Source organism: Prionailurus bengalensis, chromosome B4 (assembly GCF_016509475.1).
Source record: "Prionailurus bengalensis isolate Pbe53 chromosome B4, Fcat_Pben_1.1_paternal_pri, whole genome shotgun sequence".
NCBI classification, from domain to species: Eukaryota; Metazoa; Chordata; class Mammalia; order Carnivora; family Felidae; genus Prionailurus; species Prionailurus bengalensis.
In genome coordinates this window covers 16,052,959-16,070,283 of record NC_057358.1, presented here as the reverse complement: position 1 = coordinate 16,070,283, position 17,325 = coordinate 16,052,959, and the positions used below count along the sequence as shown (strand labels likewise).

At 43.1% G+C, this 17,325-nt stretch overlaps 1 protein-coding gene and 1 pseudogene across 1 annotated transcript in view; one reads left to right on the top strand and one right to left on the bottom strand.

Annotated features, from left to right (window-relative positions):
* Positions 1-17,325, top strand: part of ST8SIA6 (ST8 alpha-N-acetyl-neuraminide alpha-2,8-sialyltransferase 6) — an 87,162-nt gene that overhangs the window by 61,204 nt on the left and 8,633 nt on the right. The window contains exon 3 of the mRNA XM_043561914.1: positions 14,280-14,424. Coding sequence (XP_043417849.1) covers positions 14,356-14,424 — 69 coding nt within the window. The 5' untranslated portion in view covers positions 14,280-14,355. The remainder of the gene's footprint in view (positions 1-14,279; positions 14,425-17,325) is intronic.
* Positions 12,099-13,971, bottom strand: LOC122472407 (annotated as a pseudogene).

The window sequence follows — 17,325 nt, the reverse complement described above, 5'->3', positions numbered from 1 at the left end:
TGTTTGCATTTCTCTCTCTGATGCGTCTCTCTGTCCTGGTCGTGTGTGTGTGTGTGTGTGTGTGTGTGTGTGTGAGAGAGAGAGAGAGAGAGAGAGAGAGAGAGAGAGAGAGAGATGGTCTCCTGCCTCTGTCTTCGTCCCCTCTGCTTTTCACAGAGTTTTCTTCCTCTCTGTGTCATTTTCGTGTCTGTTTTTATTTTCTTGGTTTCCCCGCAGTTTTGCTTTGTTCTTTCTCTCTCATCTTTCTCCTTTCCTCCGCAGCTAGGCCTCATGTAAAAACTCAAAGCTGAAAAATATTTTCTGGATTAATTAAATCGTTTCCTATTCTTCTTCAAAAATTTAGGAGCTTGGGAATAAAGGAATTCCCCTGGGGAACATCAAGCGTCCTGGAAAATCTGGAGAAGCACCCTGTCGTGCAGCCATTATCTTTAGTTTTTGTTTTTGTTTTTGTTTTTGCTTTTTAAAAGAGTTTCAACTTTGCAGAGTTATAAGTTTATTTTGTTTCAGTGCTTTTAACTGTCTGGGTTCAGTTCCCCGGGGAGAAATGTCTTTCTAGGAACTTGATTTTATTTCCAGTGTTTGGAATTGGATGGGTTTAAATCTTTAATCTCCCAGTTACTAGCTGTGATTCCTTCAGGGAATTAATTTTTCTGAGGTTGTTTCCTCAATTATAAAATGAAAATAAGAATGTCTACTTCAAAAGAATATTATGGGGATTAAATGTCATGTATAAAACACATTTACTTTGTTACTGGCATCAGGACAGCCATATAGATAAACAGAATAGAATAGAAATAAACCTCCCGTATATGGCCAGTTCATTTTTGCCAAGACCATTCAATGGAGAAAGGACAGTCTGTTCCAACAATGGTGCAGAAAATAACCACACGCATAGAATAAAGTTGGACCCCTTCCTCACGTGATATGCAAGAATTAACACAAAATGGATCAAAGACCTCAACTTAAGGACAAAAACTATAACACTCTTAGAAGAAAACATTGGGGAAAATTTTCGTGACGTTGAGTTTGGCAGTAATTTCTGGTGGAGGCATCGTCTTCTCTCCTGGCCACCTTTGTCTGTCTCTCACCCATGTTTTTTCATCCATTAAATAGATCTCACATCTTCCCCCACCCCTGCCCTTTCACCCTAGAATCACTTGCTTAGTGGAGGCCCTTTTAATCTTTAGTTACGTAAACTCTAGTCATAGACCCCCAATGGGCCTTCCTGGCCGGCCTCCCGCCCCTGTTGTCCCTGCTCACAAACACAAGACCATTCACTCATTGAACAAATATTTCTCCTGTGTCTCCTGTGTGCTGAACACTGTACTAACACCTTCACACAATATTCCCTGTTCCCCCGGCTTATCTGCAGTGCCCTTCCTCCGCTTCTTATCATAGCCTCGTCTCGTGTCAACCTGTATGATCCTGAAATGACAGTGAAATACCAGTTACATTTTGTGTCTGTCTCTCCTAATGTACGTAAGGTCCCAGAGGCCAGGGCCTATCCATACTTGACTCGTATTTGCACTGAGTTGTAAGGTGTGATCCTCAGGACCGTCCTCTGATGAGAGCCCAGCGAATATGTGCTCAATTGTTCTGTGCCTGGGTCCTAATTCTGGATCTTACGCTCGCACAAGTTAAATCTAATTCCTTCTGGATATATATATATACATATATATATATATATATATATATATATATATGTATATATATATATACACACACACATACATATAATATTTGCAGGCAGCTATTAATTGGAGAAGGCATCTGTCCTTCTCCAATCTGGACGTTGTTAGTTTGTTTTGTTTTGTTTTGCTTTCAACCTGTCACGAATTTCAGTTCTTCCGCCAGCAGACCTGCTGCCTCCAGACAGGGGCCCTGGCTTCTCAATGTGCTTTTGAAAGCAGAGTTGACACAACAGACCCAAGCACACGGAGTGTCGCCTGACCATGACAGAGGACGGTGCATCTCTCCCCACTTCGTGTGGCCTCTGTTCCTTTAATTATGTGGTTCACATCACATTTGAATTTTAGTAAGCCACTACACGCTGCTGTTATCATGAGTCCATTTAAAACCTGATTGGAAAGCTTCTTCATTCCTCAAAGCCTCCGTGCCAGGGATGACTTATTCTCAACCTCTCATACCAAAGCCTTCTTTCTTTTTTCAAGTTTATTTATTGATTTTGAGTAACAGAGAGTGCTGAAGGGGCAGAGAGAGGAGAGAGAGAGTCCCTGCAGGCTCAGCACCGTCGGCGCGGAGTCCGAGGCAGGGCTTGAACTCACGAACCGTGAATTCGTGACCTGAGTCAAAATCGAGAGTTGGATGCTTAACCGACTGAGCCACCCAGGCACTCCAGTTCCAAATTATTCTTTCTCTTCCACCTTCCCCATGCCCCCACACCACCGTGCTGCACACACAGGCTCACACACAAACTCCCAGACTCACACAGAGCCCAGTGCAGCCACGAGAGTGTGACGAGGTGCGTGGAGACGGGGCCGGGATGTCACGTCATGTGATACTGATAGTTACAGGATACAAAAGGCCCTTTGAGCCCACAGCGCTCTCTTACTTTTTTTGACAGTGGCTTCCAATTATGAACTGGAGGGTTCTAGAAAAATCTATTAGAGTGTAAGATACGGTGGTTCAAACTAGCACACTTTACTTATTTAATGTCCCCCAATTCCTTTGTAGGGGGCATTGCACATCATGGCACTTTGTAGGGCATTGGCTGAGAGGGGCTTTAAAGTAAGGGTTTGAGTTCTGGGTTTGAATCTCGGCCTTACCCTTTACTGTTCTACAGTTTCTGGGGAGGAGAAGGATTTTCCTCTCCCCTTCTGAGTTCTTGGCTGAAGCCCCTGTAATGAAAGAGAAATGAGAAAAACAAATAGAACATCATGGACATGTAGACCCCGTGGGTGACACCCGCGGAAAGATGAGTGTCTCCCCGAGGGGACTTCGAATTCAGGCTGAGATCCCATCCTCCTGGGGAAAGAGCGGGGGCAGGTGGGCCTCTTAGGGGAGAGTCCGTGGGTTTTAGGAAAGATGAGGGTTCTTAGGAGACCGGTTGGGAGGTGTGATAGTTTACGACAAAGTCTGTGTGTGATGTCTCCTTTCCTCTCCTGCGATAAGGACCCATCTTCCCTCGTTGGTGGAACTACTGACCAGGGGATTTATGACTATTAAGCTCCTTTAGGCAGATAAGGGGAATTCAAAGAAAACTTCCTGCATTTGCTGCTTTTCAACTGCCTGCAGCTCAAAATAATCAACGTAGCAACGCCGCGTATTTGAGGGCGGGTGTCATAAACTGCTACCCTTCCCGTGCATCCTTGAAAACCTGTTTATTTTCTTCCTTACTAGATCGCAAATACCATTAAGACAGAGGCAGTGCTGGGTTTATTCATTCATGTGTAGACAGGGCATCTCCCAGTGCTCAGTAACTACCCCCGTGCTAAGTACATATGAATGAATACGTGATGTGTGACCTCCTCACCTCTGACAAGCCTGGGTTGTCCTCCACTGTAAAAATAAATGGCAACTCTACCTATTTTGTAGGGTTATTGTGGGGCTTAGTGAGGTAATATATGTGAAATATTTAGCATATAGTCAGAGTGCACTAAGTGTTTGATATTTTTATTAGTGGTCAATCAATGAATTATAGAATGTAGAGTAGACACAGAAGAAAGACCAAAAGAAAAAAGAAAAAAGCGGGGGGCGGGGGACATCACGAGGAAAGAGGCAGTGAGTTGGTGTATTGCTTGGCCCAAGCATGTGGTGGTTTTGGTGACGGAAAAGAAATGTGACTGTTTTGGACCTGATGAGGATGATTAGGTTGTACAAGCGCTTAAGTTTTAAAGCTCCCTTTCCTCGGATCCTCGTTAGAGTCTTCGAGAATGGATCTCAGAGGAAAGGTGCTATTTATTAACACTCAGCAAGTGCCTGTGCCCTCTGCCTCACCCTAACCGTCCCACATCTTATTAAGGAGTTTGGGGGAGTTTGATAAACAGAAGAGACGCCTGTGAGCTCCGAGCTGGGGCGGTCAGGTCGTTAGTATTCACAAGTGTATTCCACAGCCCGTCACGCTCTGAGCCTGAGGCGCTCATCAACATTTCATGGAAATCCAGGAAGCATCCCGTTTAGAACCGAAGAAGCATTCTGACCTGAGACCTAAAACGGATAGGAAAACAAAACAAAACAAAATAAACAAAACAAAAACAAAGGAAACACTCAGCCCCGGCAGTGTAAAAGAAAAAGGCATTTCTGCGGTTCTAAGAAAGATCCCCTTCTCAAAAGGGTATCTCCTGGGCCAGACGTGATACGGAGATGACGTGCACATTTTCCGGACTCCGTCGTTTTAGGTTTAGGCTACAGGGGTTAAGCCCGATTCTTTCGGGACCAACCTGCTTCTTGAGAAGTAAGCACGTGGGAAAGTATGTAAATTCTTTTCAGTTCTGGAACTCCATTTGGTTCTTTCCTGGGCATGGAGGGGAGTAATCATTGCTTTTTTTCCCTTTTATTTATTTATTTTTGAGAGGGGGGGGGCAGAGACAGAGAGACAGAGTCTCAGGCAGACTCCACACTCAGCACAGAGCCTGACGTGGGACTTGATCCTACCAGCTGTGAGGTCACGATCTGAGCTGAAACCAAGAGTCTGTCGCTTAACGACTGAGCCAACCAGGTGCCCCTAATCTTTGCTTTTTGAAACCGGAGCGTATAGAGGAAGTTGTCTGAAGGTGTGAAACAACACGCATTAGACCATCATCAAGCTAGGGATTTCTTCTTCCTTTGACACAGGGAAGCACGTTGGCTGGACCGCTTTAACCTTGATTCCCTGGGGGACCCTGTATGTCATGTAAAACAAGAGCCTTGAGTATCTCAGTTATATATAGGATTGGAGTATTTATATGTAAACTTCTTGCCACCTTTGAGTTGTGAATGGGCAATTTTTCAGTGAGGCGTTACCAACATTATTTGGGGGAACCATTATGTTGTGGTGGTGCCATTATGGAAAGCGTCCTGAAGGAAGAAACTCCCAATGAGATTATTACCCCCCACCTCCCACCCCCAATTATAACATACTCTCGTGTAAACTGCAGAGAATTGAATGTCAGAGGAGACTTGGGTCGGGGTCATTTGTAAGCTGGGTGCCTCGGTCAAGTCATTTAACCTCTCTCAACTCCAGTTTTCTCATCTCTGAAATGAGAATAATCTTTTCTGTTTCCCTGATTGTCACGGGAATCAGATGACGTAAGTGGATGTGAAAATGCTCTGGAAAGTCTAGGGTGCTTTCCAAGTGTGTGGTTTGTGCATGCTGGCCTTGTTGGACATTTACTATTGTGGAATGTGAAACCAAACAGTTTGGACAATTTAGGTGTCATGGTAAAGATCATATTTTCTAGTGTCTTAGTCAGTTTGGGCTGTTATAACAAAGTTCCATAGACTAGGTGGCTAATAGACAGCAGGCATGGATTTCTCACCGTTCTGGAGGCGAAAAAGTCTGAGATCAGGGCCAGCGTGGTCGAGTTCTGGTAAGGACCCTCTTCGAGGTTGCAGACTGAGCCTTCTTGTTGTGCTTCATGGGGCGGAGAGCAGAGAGGGGAAGCAGGTTCTCTGAGGACTCTCTGAGGGCACTAATCCATCATTAGGGCTCCAACCTTGTGACCTCACTTAATCCTAATCACCTCCCACAAGCCCCACCTTCTAACACCATCATGTGGCAGGTAGGATGTCTATGGGAGGACACAGATGTTTTGTCCATGATGTATTACACGCAGTCCCCCCAAATTCATGTCCTTCTCATATGCAAAATGCATCCATTCCATCCCAACAGCTCCCAAAGGCTTAACTGGTTCCAGCGTCAACTCTGAAGTCCAAAGTCTCATCTAAATATCCCCTAAATCAGATAGGAGTGAGCTCGAGGTACAGTTAATCCTGAAGCAGAATTCCTCTCTAGTTGTGTCAAACCAGACAAGGCATGTGCTTCAAAATAACCCTGGTGGGACAGGCATAGGATAGACATTCCCATTTCAAAAGGGGAAACTAGGAAAGGAGAGAATGACAGGTCCCAAGCAGGTACAGCACTTAGCAAGACAAACTTCCTGAACTCTCGGGCTCCGCCCTCCAGGCCCACTGGGTTGGGGTCCTGTCCCCAAGCTCTGCAGGCAAGGATGGGTCCCCAAGTGGCCCCACCTGCACAGCTTTGAGCAGAGGCTGTCTGGCCTGTCAAAGGCATATCTCCCTTCTTGAAACCAAGGATGTACCCCTGATAGCCTGAATCAATGTTGGGGTCATTCTTCCCTGATCTTGAAGAATAGTGCGTGTTTGCAGCCAGATAGCTCTGTGGTCCCATCCTATTAATTCTCACTCTGACAGCCTTCCTTTGCTGCTTGTTGTGTCCCTCTTCTTCAGTTCAAACGGGTAGTCTTCCTGCTGGGTGGTTGATTAAGTCTGGTTAACACCCATATTAATCTCCTTATCAAACAGATTCTTGAGCACCCTCTTAGTGCTCTCTCCTGAACATGCTTTCTCATTTTGTTGCAATGTGGATAGCCTGAGAATTTCCCAGATCTGTAAGTCCTGCTTCTCCCTTGGTGAGTAGTTCGGTCTTCCGGTCATCTCTCTCTTCTTGCATGTTGTGATAAGCAGTCAAGAGGGACTAAGCTACTCCCTCAATATTTTGCTTAGAAATCTCCTCAGTTAAATATCCAGTTTGAGCACCTACCTTCCACAAAACACTAGAGCCAAAACACAATTCAAAACCAAGTTCTTTGCCACTTTGTAACAAGGATCACCTCTTCTCCATTGTCCTCTGATAATAACATGTCCCTCATTTCCATCTGAGACCTCATCAGAACAGCCGTTAGGTAGCATCCACGTATCTTCCAGTATTCTGCTTCTTACTCTGTAAGAAGATGGAATCTTTCTCTACAGAGCTCCTCTTTTCTTCCTGAGTTCTTAACAGAAACACCTTTAAAATTCTGTTCGTGGAAGTCTAGGCCTTTTCTAGCATGTGCCTCAAAACTCCCCCCATCATCCAGTTCAAAAGCCACTTGTACATTTTTTGGTACATATTTGTCACAGGAGCAGCCCACTTCTTTGTACCTGTATCTGTATTGGGACTTTCTAGAGGAACAGAGTCAGTAGGATATATCTAGATAGATAGAGATGTATTTTGAGGGATTGGCTCACACAGTTATGGAGGCTGAGAAGTCTCATTATCTGCCATCTGCAAGCTGGAGACACAGGAAAGCCGGTGGGAACCAAAACTGAAGGCCTGGAAGAAAAAGAAGCCAATGGTGAAGGTTCTAGTCTGAGTTTCAAGACCCAAGAAGTGGGGGAGAGGGTGTGGGCATATGAGTTCTCATCTTCAGTCTGAAGGTCTGAGAACCAGGAGCACCGATGTCTGATGACAGGAGAAGATGGACACCGATGTCTGATGACACCAATGTCTGATGACAATAGAAGACGGACACCAATGTCTGATGACAGGAGAAGATGGACACTGATGTCTGATGACAAGAGAAGACGGACACCCATGTTTGATGGATGACAGGAGAAGACGGACACCGATGTCTGATGACAGGAGAAGATGGGCAGCCCAGCTCACGCAGGGAGCAGATTTGCCTTCTTCCATCTTTTGTTGTACTCGGGCCATCAACAGATTGGATGACGCCCACCTGCACTGGGCAGGGAGGGCAGTCTTCTTTACTCAGTCCAGCAGTTCAGATGCTTATCTCTTCTGGACACACCCTCACAGACGGACCCAGAAATAGTGTTTTATCCGTGTCTGGGCATTGCCTTGGTCCAAACTCACACATCAAGTTAACCATCACGTGTAGGTAATACCAACAGTGTCCATGTTTTAAATGTTTCCTGCTCTTTTTATACAAGAAGGGGAAATTTTTCATTATTGTGAACATACCTAGCTGACTTTAGAGTCTGCAGAGACCAGAAGTGACTCTGTTTAGGAATGATGGGAAATGGGATAACAGAGATAAAATTCCATTTTGTTCTTTTTGCTCTACGTACCTCAACTTTATACTGACACTGGCTACCACAGGGTCTCTACTGCATGGATGAGCTGGGAAGTGACAGCATGCATTTATAATTCTGCCACTGAATATAAAGCCTTACAAAGTCCCTTTGGCCAGCGAAGACAAGCTTCAGAAATGAAATCTGAGATAATTAATTCTGATATTTTTCATGGGAGGTTATTATGAGGTGTTTCACATTGATTTTTGATAGTGATTTTTTTTTTAAGTGCAAAGGCAATAGCTAAACCAATTCTGGCATATCCATACAGTGGAATAGTACTCCAGCAATGAAAAAGAACAAGCTAGTGATACACACAGCCATGTAGATGGATTGTAAAAGCATTTATGTACTGAGAGAATGAAGTCTTACGCAAAAGCATATGCACTATGTGATTCTGTTTATATGGATTCTAGAACAGGCAAACTAATCTTTTTCTTTTTTCTTTTTTAACGTTTACTTATTTTTGAGAGAGAGAGAGAGAGAGACAGATTGCAAGCAGGGAAGGGGCAGAAAGAGAGGGAGACACAGAATCCAAAGCAGGCTCCGGGCTCTGAGCTTGAGCTGTCAGCATCGAGCCCGACGCAGGGCTTGAACTCAGAAACTGTGAGATCATGACCTGAGCCAAAGTTGGATGCTCAACAGATTGCACCATCCAGGCGCCCCAGCAAACCAATCTTTGGCAAAAACTCTAATGACAAAAGTGCTTACCTGGAGGTGGGTAAGAGCTAGAGACAGGTTGGGAAGGGATATGAGGGAATTCTCTAGGGTGTAGATAAGAGTCTGTATTTTGATAGGAGTTGGGTTACAGGGGTGCGTACATTTTTCAAAACTCATCAAATGTGCTTATGATTTTATTGTATGTAAAATTTACCTGCAAATGTAAACAAAATAATGATATAAGTGTTGAGATCTTTAACAGTGAAGTGTACCGATATCTGTATTTGACTTTGAATTGTGATAACTATAACAACAAAAATGGATTGATGAATACACAATAATAACACAATAAGGCAGATGCAAAAGTGAATTATAGAATCTAGCTGGTAGTTATTCAGGTACTTCTTGGCCAATTCTTTGCGTTTTCCTATAGGTTTGAAAATTTTATAATACAATGTTAAAATGCAATTTCAGAAAAAAAACCTATTAATATAAGAAAACACAAAGCATGCAGTGGTTAGTGTTTTTTGGTGATACAATATTCTTTTTTTTAATGTTTTATTTTATTTTTGAAGGAGAGGGAGACAAGGTGTGAATGGGCGAGGGGCAGAGAGAGAGGGAGATACAGAATCCTAAATGGGCTTCAGGCTCTGAGCTGTCAGCACAAGGCCTACATGGGGCTTGAACTCACAAACTGAGAGATCATGACCTGAGCTGAAGTCAGACACTTAACCTACTGAGCCACCCAGGTGCCCCTACAATATTCTTTTAAGCACTGAATATCCTTAGAGAAGTTTAGCTACTTGTTAAAGGTAAATGAGAATTTATTCTACTGTCTTTGCTCAAAATGCTGCATAAAAGAGACATTTAAAATAATAAACACATAAGAATTTTGATTTCACAATACGAATTGTTATGAAGTTAAATTTATAATTAAAAACTACTTAAGATCATGTTTTTGACTACACATCCTTTCATTTTTAATTTTTCTTTTTGTCAGTCTCCATGAACTATCTTTAAGACATGATAGGTTCTGAAATCCAAAGAGGGATAAGCCAGTGATAGAATTCGATTAAGAAGAATGTACTAGTTAAATGATATAGATGAACTGATAAGTATTGTTGAAAATATTGATTTTTAGGGTACAAATCATATCACAGCACTGACTTTTTATACCCTGAGAATTACTGAAATTCAGAAAGACTGGAAAATAATTCAACACGATCGTGACAGATTAGAGCATTGTATTTTTTCAGAAAGACAAAATTCAATAGGAACACGTACAAAAGTATATCATTCCAGGGGCGCCTGGGTGGCGCAGTCGGTTAAGCCTCCGACTTCAGCCAGGTCACGATCTCGCGGTCCGTGAGTTTGAGCCCCGCGTCGGGCTCTGGGCTGATGGCTCAGAGCCTGGAGCCTGTTTCTGATTCTGTGTCTCCCTCTCTGTCTGCCCCTCCCCCGTTCATGCTCTGTCTCTCTCTGTCCCAAAAATAAATAAACGTTGAAAAAAAAAAAGTATATCATTCCAGACCAAAAACCAACCAATGGGGAAGGACCAGTTATGAATCTAGGGTGTCAGCAGCGACCATAGTCAGCCCTTTCACTGAATATTCACTGTCCTTGTGCTAAGATTGAATTCAGCTTTGTTATATATATTTTTCCTTTTCCAATTTTTTATTTAAATTCTAGTTAACATGTAGTATAATATTAGTTTCAGTAGTAGGGCTTTGTGACTCATCACTTATATATAACACCCAGTGCTCATCACAAGTGCCCTCCGTAATCCCCATCACCCATTTACCCCATCCCCTGCTCACCTCCTGTCCAGCAACCTTCAGTTTGTTCTCTGTCTTAAGAGCCTGTTTGATACATATTTTTAAGTAATATGGAGAAGTAAGTAAAGATTTAAAGAGGAACAAGATGACTAAAATAATGAAAAACTGGTCCTAGGAGGAAAATCTGAGAGAAAAGAAAAACTTCTCTGAAGGCTTCAAGATTGAAAAGGTTCAAGTTCTGCTTGGTTTATTACCATTTTCAATTACATGAAGTGTTTTTACGGAGAGATCCTATGAAAACTAACAGGGGAAATGGATTGAAGTTAAGAGATAATGGAGTTGTGCCAATGGGAGAATCCCTGGACTTCAAGGTTGATCAGACTCTGGAATAATTACCAGGTGATGCTGTGGACCCTGCATCCCTAGAAAATTATGGAAGCAAAATAGAAATTCTGAGTGGATCTAGATTGACCTGCCAGAGGTCAGGGGAAAACTCAGATGATCCGTGAAAGGACCTGACTGGGCCTACGTTCTATTAATAATGTTTCACTCCATGTAGGAGTTGTAAACACAGGTTGGTATTAAATTACATTTTTCTTGGGGTGCCTGGGTGGCTCAGTTGGTTACGCATCCAACTTCAGCTCAGGACATGTTCTCACAGTCTGCGGGTTTGAGCCCCACGTCGGACTCTGTGCTGACAGCTCGGAGCCTGGAGCCTGCTTCGGGTTCTGTGTCTCCCTCTCTCTCTGCCCCTCCCCAGCTCACGCTCTGTCTCTCTTTGTCTCTCTCTGTCTCTCAAAAATGAATAAACATTTAAAAAAAAATTTTTTAACATAAATAAATTACATTTTTCTAGGCTTTCTATAAGGACTGGCAACTTTAAGTTCACTTAGAAAGTCACCGTTACTTTACAACAGCGTGACTGTGGATAGCAATACTAAATTGTATGCTAGAAATTTGCCAAAGGAGTAAATCTTAACTGTTCTCACCACAAAACAAGGCGGAGGGGGGAAGACAGCCATGTGAGGTGATGGGTAGGTAAGTTAGCTCGATTGTGGTGGGGACTGTCCCACAATGTACAAACATGTCAAAACATGAAGTCGTACACCTTGAATATAAATACTTTGTGCTTGTGAATTAAACCACTGAAGCCAGAAACAAATCACTGTATTGAATGATTCTTCCTTTCATTGGGCTTGTTTCCTAGTAAATGACTACATGTTGCTTTGGTGACTGTAACACTGTTCTTAATGTACCTTCCATACCTTATAATTACTATGAAATAATTACAGTGCATCCTGTCATTTTCTCTTCAATGTTACAACGTGCTCCTTAGGCATACATTTGTTTTTTTGTTTTGTTTTATATTAAACTTTTTATTAAAACTGAGTCTTCATGATATATTTAAAAGGACATGTTCCACAAACAAATATTTGGACAAAAAATTTTCTATATATAATTCTTGGCACATAAATTTAAAATAAAAACTATGCTGAATATTTATATATATATTCATGTATATATATTCGTGTGTGTGTATATATATATACACACACACACGAGTGTATCCAATTCATGTCAATGATCTGGAATACCTGAGTTTCAAGCTCTTGGTTTTCCAGATAGCGCTAAATGTTTTTCACCCACTTTATAAAGGACACAGTCCATCCAGAAAGAGTAACTTTGGTTAATAGATGCTGTCTCCCAAAGATAGCACAGAAGTCCTCAGTGGGATTCAGGTTTACCTTCAGAGGTTTCTTCCAAGTGGAGGTCAGTCTGTGATGCAAGGAAGGATTCCCGTGTAGCAAGGCACTGTTCATAATACTGGATATTCTCCTCAGCCATATCTGTAAATGCTGACTTGATATCATTTTGTATATTATGTCTCCATCTTTCCCAGTCTGCTTTCAGGGCGTTATTAGCGCATTCCACTTTATCTTCAAGTTTTCCAGTCTCTTCTGTAAGCAGATCAGTATCTGCCTTTTTATAGGTCAAAGCTTCCTGTTTGGAGCCAGTTCTGCTTGTATGTGGTCTCTCCTTTTCATAACACCCATTAACATTTCACTATAAAGTACATACTCATGTACTACAGGAAGCAGGGCCTCTGAGAGTCCAGACGTCCGTTTTTCAGTGGCCTTACAGCATTTGCCAACGCAGCTGGCAATCCCTTTTAGAGTATCAACCAGATCTTCTTCTGACGCCGACCACAGAATATGAATTGGGCCATATTCTTTCATTTCATCAGAACATTCCCTTTCTTGGGGCGCCTGGGTGGCGCAGTCAGTTAAGCGTCCGACTTCAGCCAGGTCACGATCTCGCGGTCCGGGAGTTCGAGCCCAGAGTCGGGCTCTGGGCTGATGGCTCGGAGCCTGGAGCCTGTTTCTGATTCTGTGTCTCCCTCTCTCTCTGCCCCTCCCCCGTTCATGCTCTGTCTCTCTCTGTCCCAAAAATAAATAAAAACGTTGAAAAAAAAAATTAAAAAAAAAAAAGAACATTCCCTTTCTTCCTTGTAAGTTCTCTGAGATATTTTGTCTATCAAATTTATTTTCTGGCTAAAAGCTTCAACAAAGTTTTTCATTTCCGTGAACTCCTCTGGGCGGCTTTTTACTCCTCTCATTGCAGCACGACAGCTCTGACTGTCTGCCCCATCCTGCTGAGTAACCCAGGCCCTTGCTTCTTGTGAGAAGAGAGCTCCCAAGCTGGGGCAGTAAGAAATACTTTGAAGTCTTCATTAAACGTTAGAGTTGGGTGATCGGCAGTTCGGTTCAGGAACTTAGGTAGCGCCTTCCTCCGTGTTTCAATGAAGTCATCGCTGAAGCGCCCCACCATACCTTTCACGATAAACTTCTCAGGCAATGGTGGAATAATCAGAGTGGGATGTGCGTCCTCAAGTTTTCCTTTCAACCAAAGGAAATCTTTTTTTTTTAATGTTTATTTACTTTTGAGACAGAGAGACAGAGCATGAACGGGGGAGGGTCAGAGAGAGAGAGAGGGAAACACAGAAACGGAAGCAGCCTCCAGGCTCTGGGCTGTCAGCACAGAACCCAATGCGGTGCTCGAACTCACAGACTGTGAGATCATGACCTGAGCCGAAGTCAGACGCTTAAGCCATCCAGGCGCCCCACCAAAGGAAATCTTGATAACGTCTCCTAACTTCAAATTCGCTGGAGTCAAATTCCCCACGAGATGTCTTAGTAATAATCCTGTAAGTAATGAAAGGTTCAATTGTGGTAACGTGGCTTTCGGGTTCATCAACTGTAATGAAAAGATCTTTCAAATCTGGCTCATCTTCAAACTTGACTTGGTTTATCATTGATAGAGGAGACGCTGGCATCATAGGGCTGAAGGAATTCATGTCCATCAATGAGGCATCCTTACTGAACACCTCCAGGTCGTCCTCGTCCTCGTCCAGATCCAGCACCTCAGCCTGGAGCAGGGTGGAGGAGTCGCTGCTGCCCAGGAGGGGGGCGCCGACCCCCGGGCTTTCCCCACCGGTGCCCCCAGCCGGGAGCTTAGGCGTACATTTGTATATGTGAACCGTTATGTCAACGAGTATTTTCTGCTGGTGAGAGGGTCCCTACCTGAATGTATGTTTTACATTCTTTGCCCTTTTTTTCCAGCCAGGCCACCATTTCACCATCCAGGCCAGTTAGGACGCAATGAGATGAACATGTCGCTGTGAATGATGCCTCTTCTTCCTGAAGAGTCATTATGGCAGAACCCTCTTGCATTTTCCATTGTAGCCTCTGTTTCCAGTTGTTTTTTTTTTTTTATCTCATTCCTTGGTTCGCTTTTTTTTCTTATCCTTTGCAGAGCAAAACTTGCCTCCTGTTGTGATGCTGCCCAAAACTTCATTGTTTCTCAGAATAACACTCCAGCTGGGACCAACATGAGTTACGAGGTGGAAAGCAAAAATGAAATCCTAATTAGAGAGAACATTTTTAACATGTTTCCAGTGGTGAGTAAGGGCTTGTTGTGGTTTATTTGTGTCACCATTCCGGGTGACTTTCCTCTCACTTTATATTGTAACTTAGACAAATAGAGGGGTTAACTTAGAATTAAAATACCGTATGTGGTTTTGTTGTGTAAGATGTTTGTAGGGGTCCATTTTAAAAAGGCACTTTTGGGGGGGCGCCTGGGTGGCTCAGTCGGTTGAGCGTCCGAGTCTTGATTTGGGCTCAGGTCATGATCCCAGAGTCATGGGATCAAACCCCCCATTGGGCTCTGCACTGAGTGTGGAGCCTACTTGAGATTCTTTCTCTCTGTCTCTTTCTGTCTCTCTCTGCCCCTCCCCTGCTCATACTCGCTCAATCTCCCTAAAAAATAAATAAATAGAAAGACAATTTTGAATGCAAGTAGCTCTGTGGGGAATGTATTTATATCTTACATGATAAGCTCTCCGAGTCCTTGAGTCCTTCATGACTCATCCTTGAATGAGATGAGGTATTTGGGCTTTGTGCACAGTAATTACTGGGGCTTGGGAAGAGGACCGTTTTTCACCTGGAATGAGATTCATCCAGTTGTCAGTTTTGGTGACTGAATCAATTCGTCCACAAAGAACTGTGGGTTTATGTGGCTAGTCTTTGGGAAGTAAATATGTTAAGGATTTGTGGTCAACGATCATAACCTCACAAGACAGAGATTTCTGGGTAGTGTGTTCATTGATGTATCCCAAGCTCCAGAACATTTCCCAGTGCATATATATGCGTTCATTATGTATTCATTAAATAAACTAGTGAATAATGGCACAGTGTCATCGTAAGAGGAAACTTCTCCTTGAATATAAACCTGAACTTGGGGAAAATTTTTGTTCTGAAGAACATCCTGTTGCTCATAAACACACACTCTCGGGCATCTTTTCATGATTTGATTAAAAGCAGTTAAGCTAAGGCAATGTGGTCAAACATGGGATGACTTTACCTACTGTAGAATATTCACTTCTTGCCATTAATTCCCTTTTGTTAGAACTTTGACCTCTTACAACTGATTTTTTGGTCATGAGAGTTGTTCCAGATTTTCTTTTGATATTATAATTCAAAGGAAGACGAATTTGCTGGGAATGATTGAGAACTGAATAGCAAATGATAGAGAATAAATATTGCAAATTTTCTGGGAGGAAAGGGGGACCAAAAATAACTCAAAGCGTTCTAAAAATGCCCTCATGATCCATTGAAATTACCAATAATTAAAAAGATAGTAAGTAAAGAATATTTCTATTCCTTATCAAGGACGGCCTGGGAGAGTTTCATAATGAGCAACTCTTTCTGGTGTTTTCCTTGCTTTAGACTGACTAGAACAGAGAAGCAGCAGGTATTTTTTTTTTTTTGCTTCTAATTGTCACCTTGAAAAGAATAACTTAACCGAAACTTGATAATTCTGTGTGCAATTAATAACAACAGCATCCATTTTCCAAATTTACACTGAGTTTTCAGAATTAGGGGGAGGGAATTCTGAAGTCAGTACAGTAAGGCTTGCAAAGCTAGGCCACTCCCTTTCCATGGATGAGGCATGTGAGGGAGCTGACCTCCTCCTCACCCTGCTCCCCGCACACCCCTCCTCTGCCACACTGCACTCGGGAACACTGTGGAACATGCAGCAAGAAGGTGACAATAGATACTTTTGATGAATGTCGTGAAGTCATTTCCTCCAAACACTTTTGCTAAGTTATTTAAAAAGAAAACAAAGTTGGTTTTCAACCAGGGTGAGCAATGAGCAGGCATTGCTCAGCGCGGCACAAATTTTTTCCATTTTCTTGGGAGCTTTCTTTTTTTTTTTAACTTTTTTTTTTTTCAACGTTTATTTATTTTTGGGACAGAGAGAGACAGAGCATGAACGGGGGAGGGGCAGAGAGAGGGAGACACAGAATTGGAAACAGGCTCCAGGCTCTGAGCCATCAGCCCAGAGCCCGACGCGGGGCTCGAACTCCCGGACCTCGAACTCCCGGACCGCGAGATCGTGACCTGGCTGAAGTCGGACGCTTAACCGACTGCGCCACCCAGGCGCCCCTTGGGAGCTTTCTTTTAAGAACCATTGGAGTTTGTAATTCATGTGAACGCATGCCGAATGTGAGATCCCAAAGCATATGGGCTTTTTCACCCGGTTGACCGAGAAGCCAGAGAAAAACATTGTTTCGCGTGCTTAATTGGAGATGATGTTTCCTTCAGTAATCTTTTCTGTTGTACCATTTAGAGAATATTTGCATTCTACCCAGTGTATGGAATTCAGAATTTATTGTGGTCGTGTTGAGTAAACACGGTTGGAAGACACCTTGAGCTAGCAGTGCAGTGAACTTCAAATACCCTGAGGTATTTGGGAACCATTAATTTAAGAGCCAGGTACCGCTGGGCGTTGCAGATACAAAGAGGAATCGGATACATAATTAAATTAACATTTTATTCATTGAATATGAGAAGCTGTGTAATGTGTTGTGAATGAGAGCGTGGACTCTTTCAAGGGTTTGAATCCCACCTCTCGCACCTGCTAGCTGTTACTTAAACCCATGCCTTTATTTCCTGTCTGTAAAACGCTGAGGTGGTTGTTTGGAGTACATGCGTGAATAAGTTTTACACTTGGATCAGTGTCTCTTGTGCACCATATGCACCACATGATTTTTAGTTGCTAGAGACAAACCTAGTACCGAACTAGGGTTTTCTTTGCTTGTTTGGCACCCCCCAGGTAGAGCGTCAGGAGCACATCACAGTCATAAGGATTCGTGGGTTACTTTGGGCTTCTGAGAACCCCGTTGGCGCTGAGGTGTTGCCATTGGTACTGGCAAACTGTTTTTGGGAAGTAGGGTGCCCTGATTTGTAGCGTTGGCCGATTTTGGTGGTGTAAGTACCCCCACTGTGGCCGATTTAAA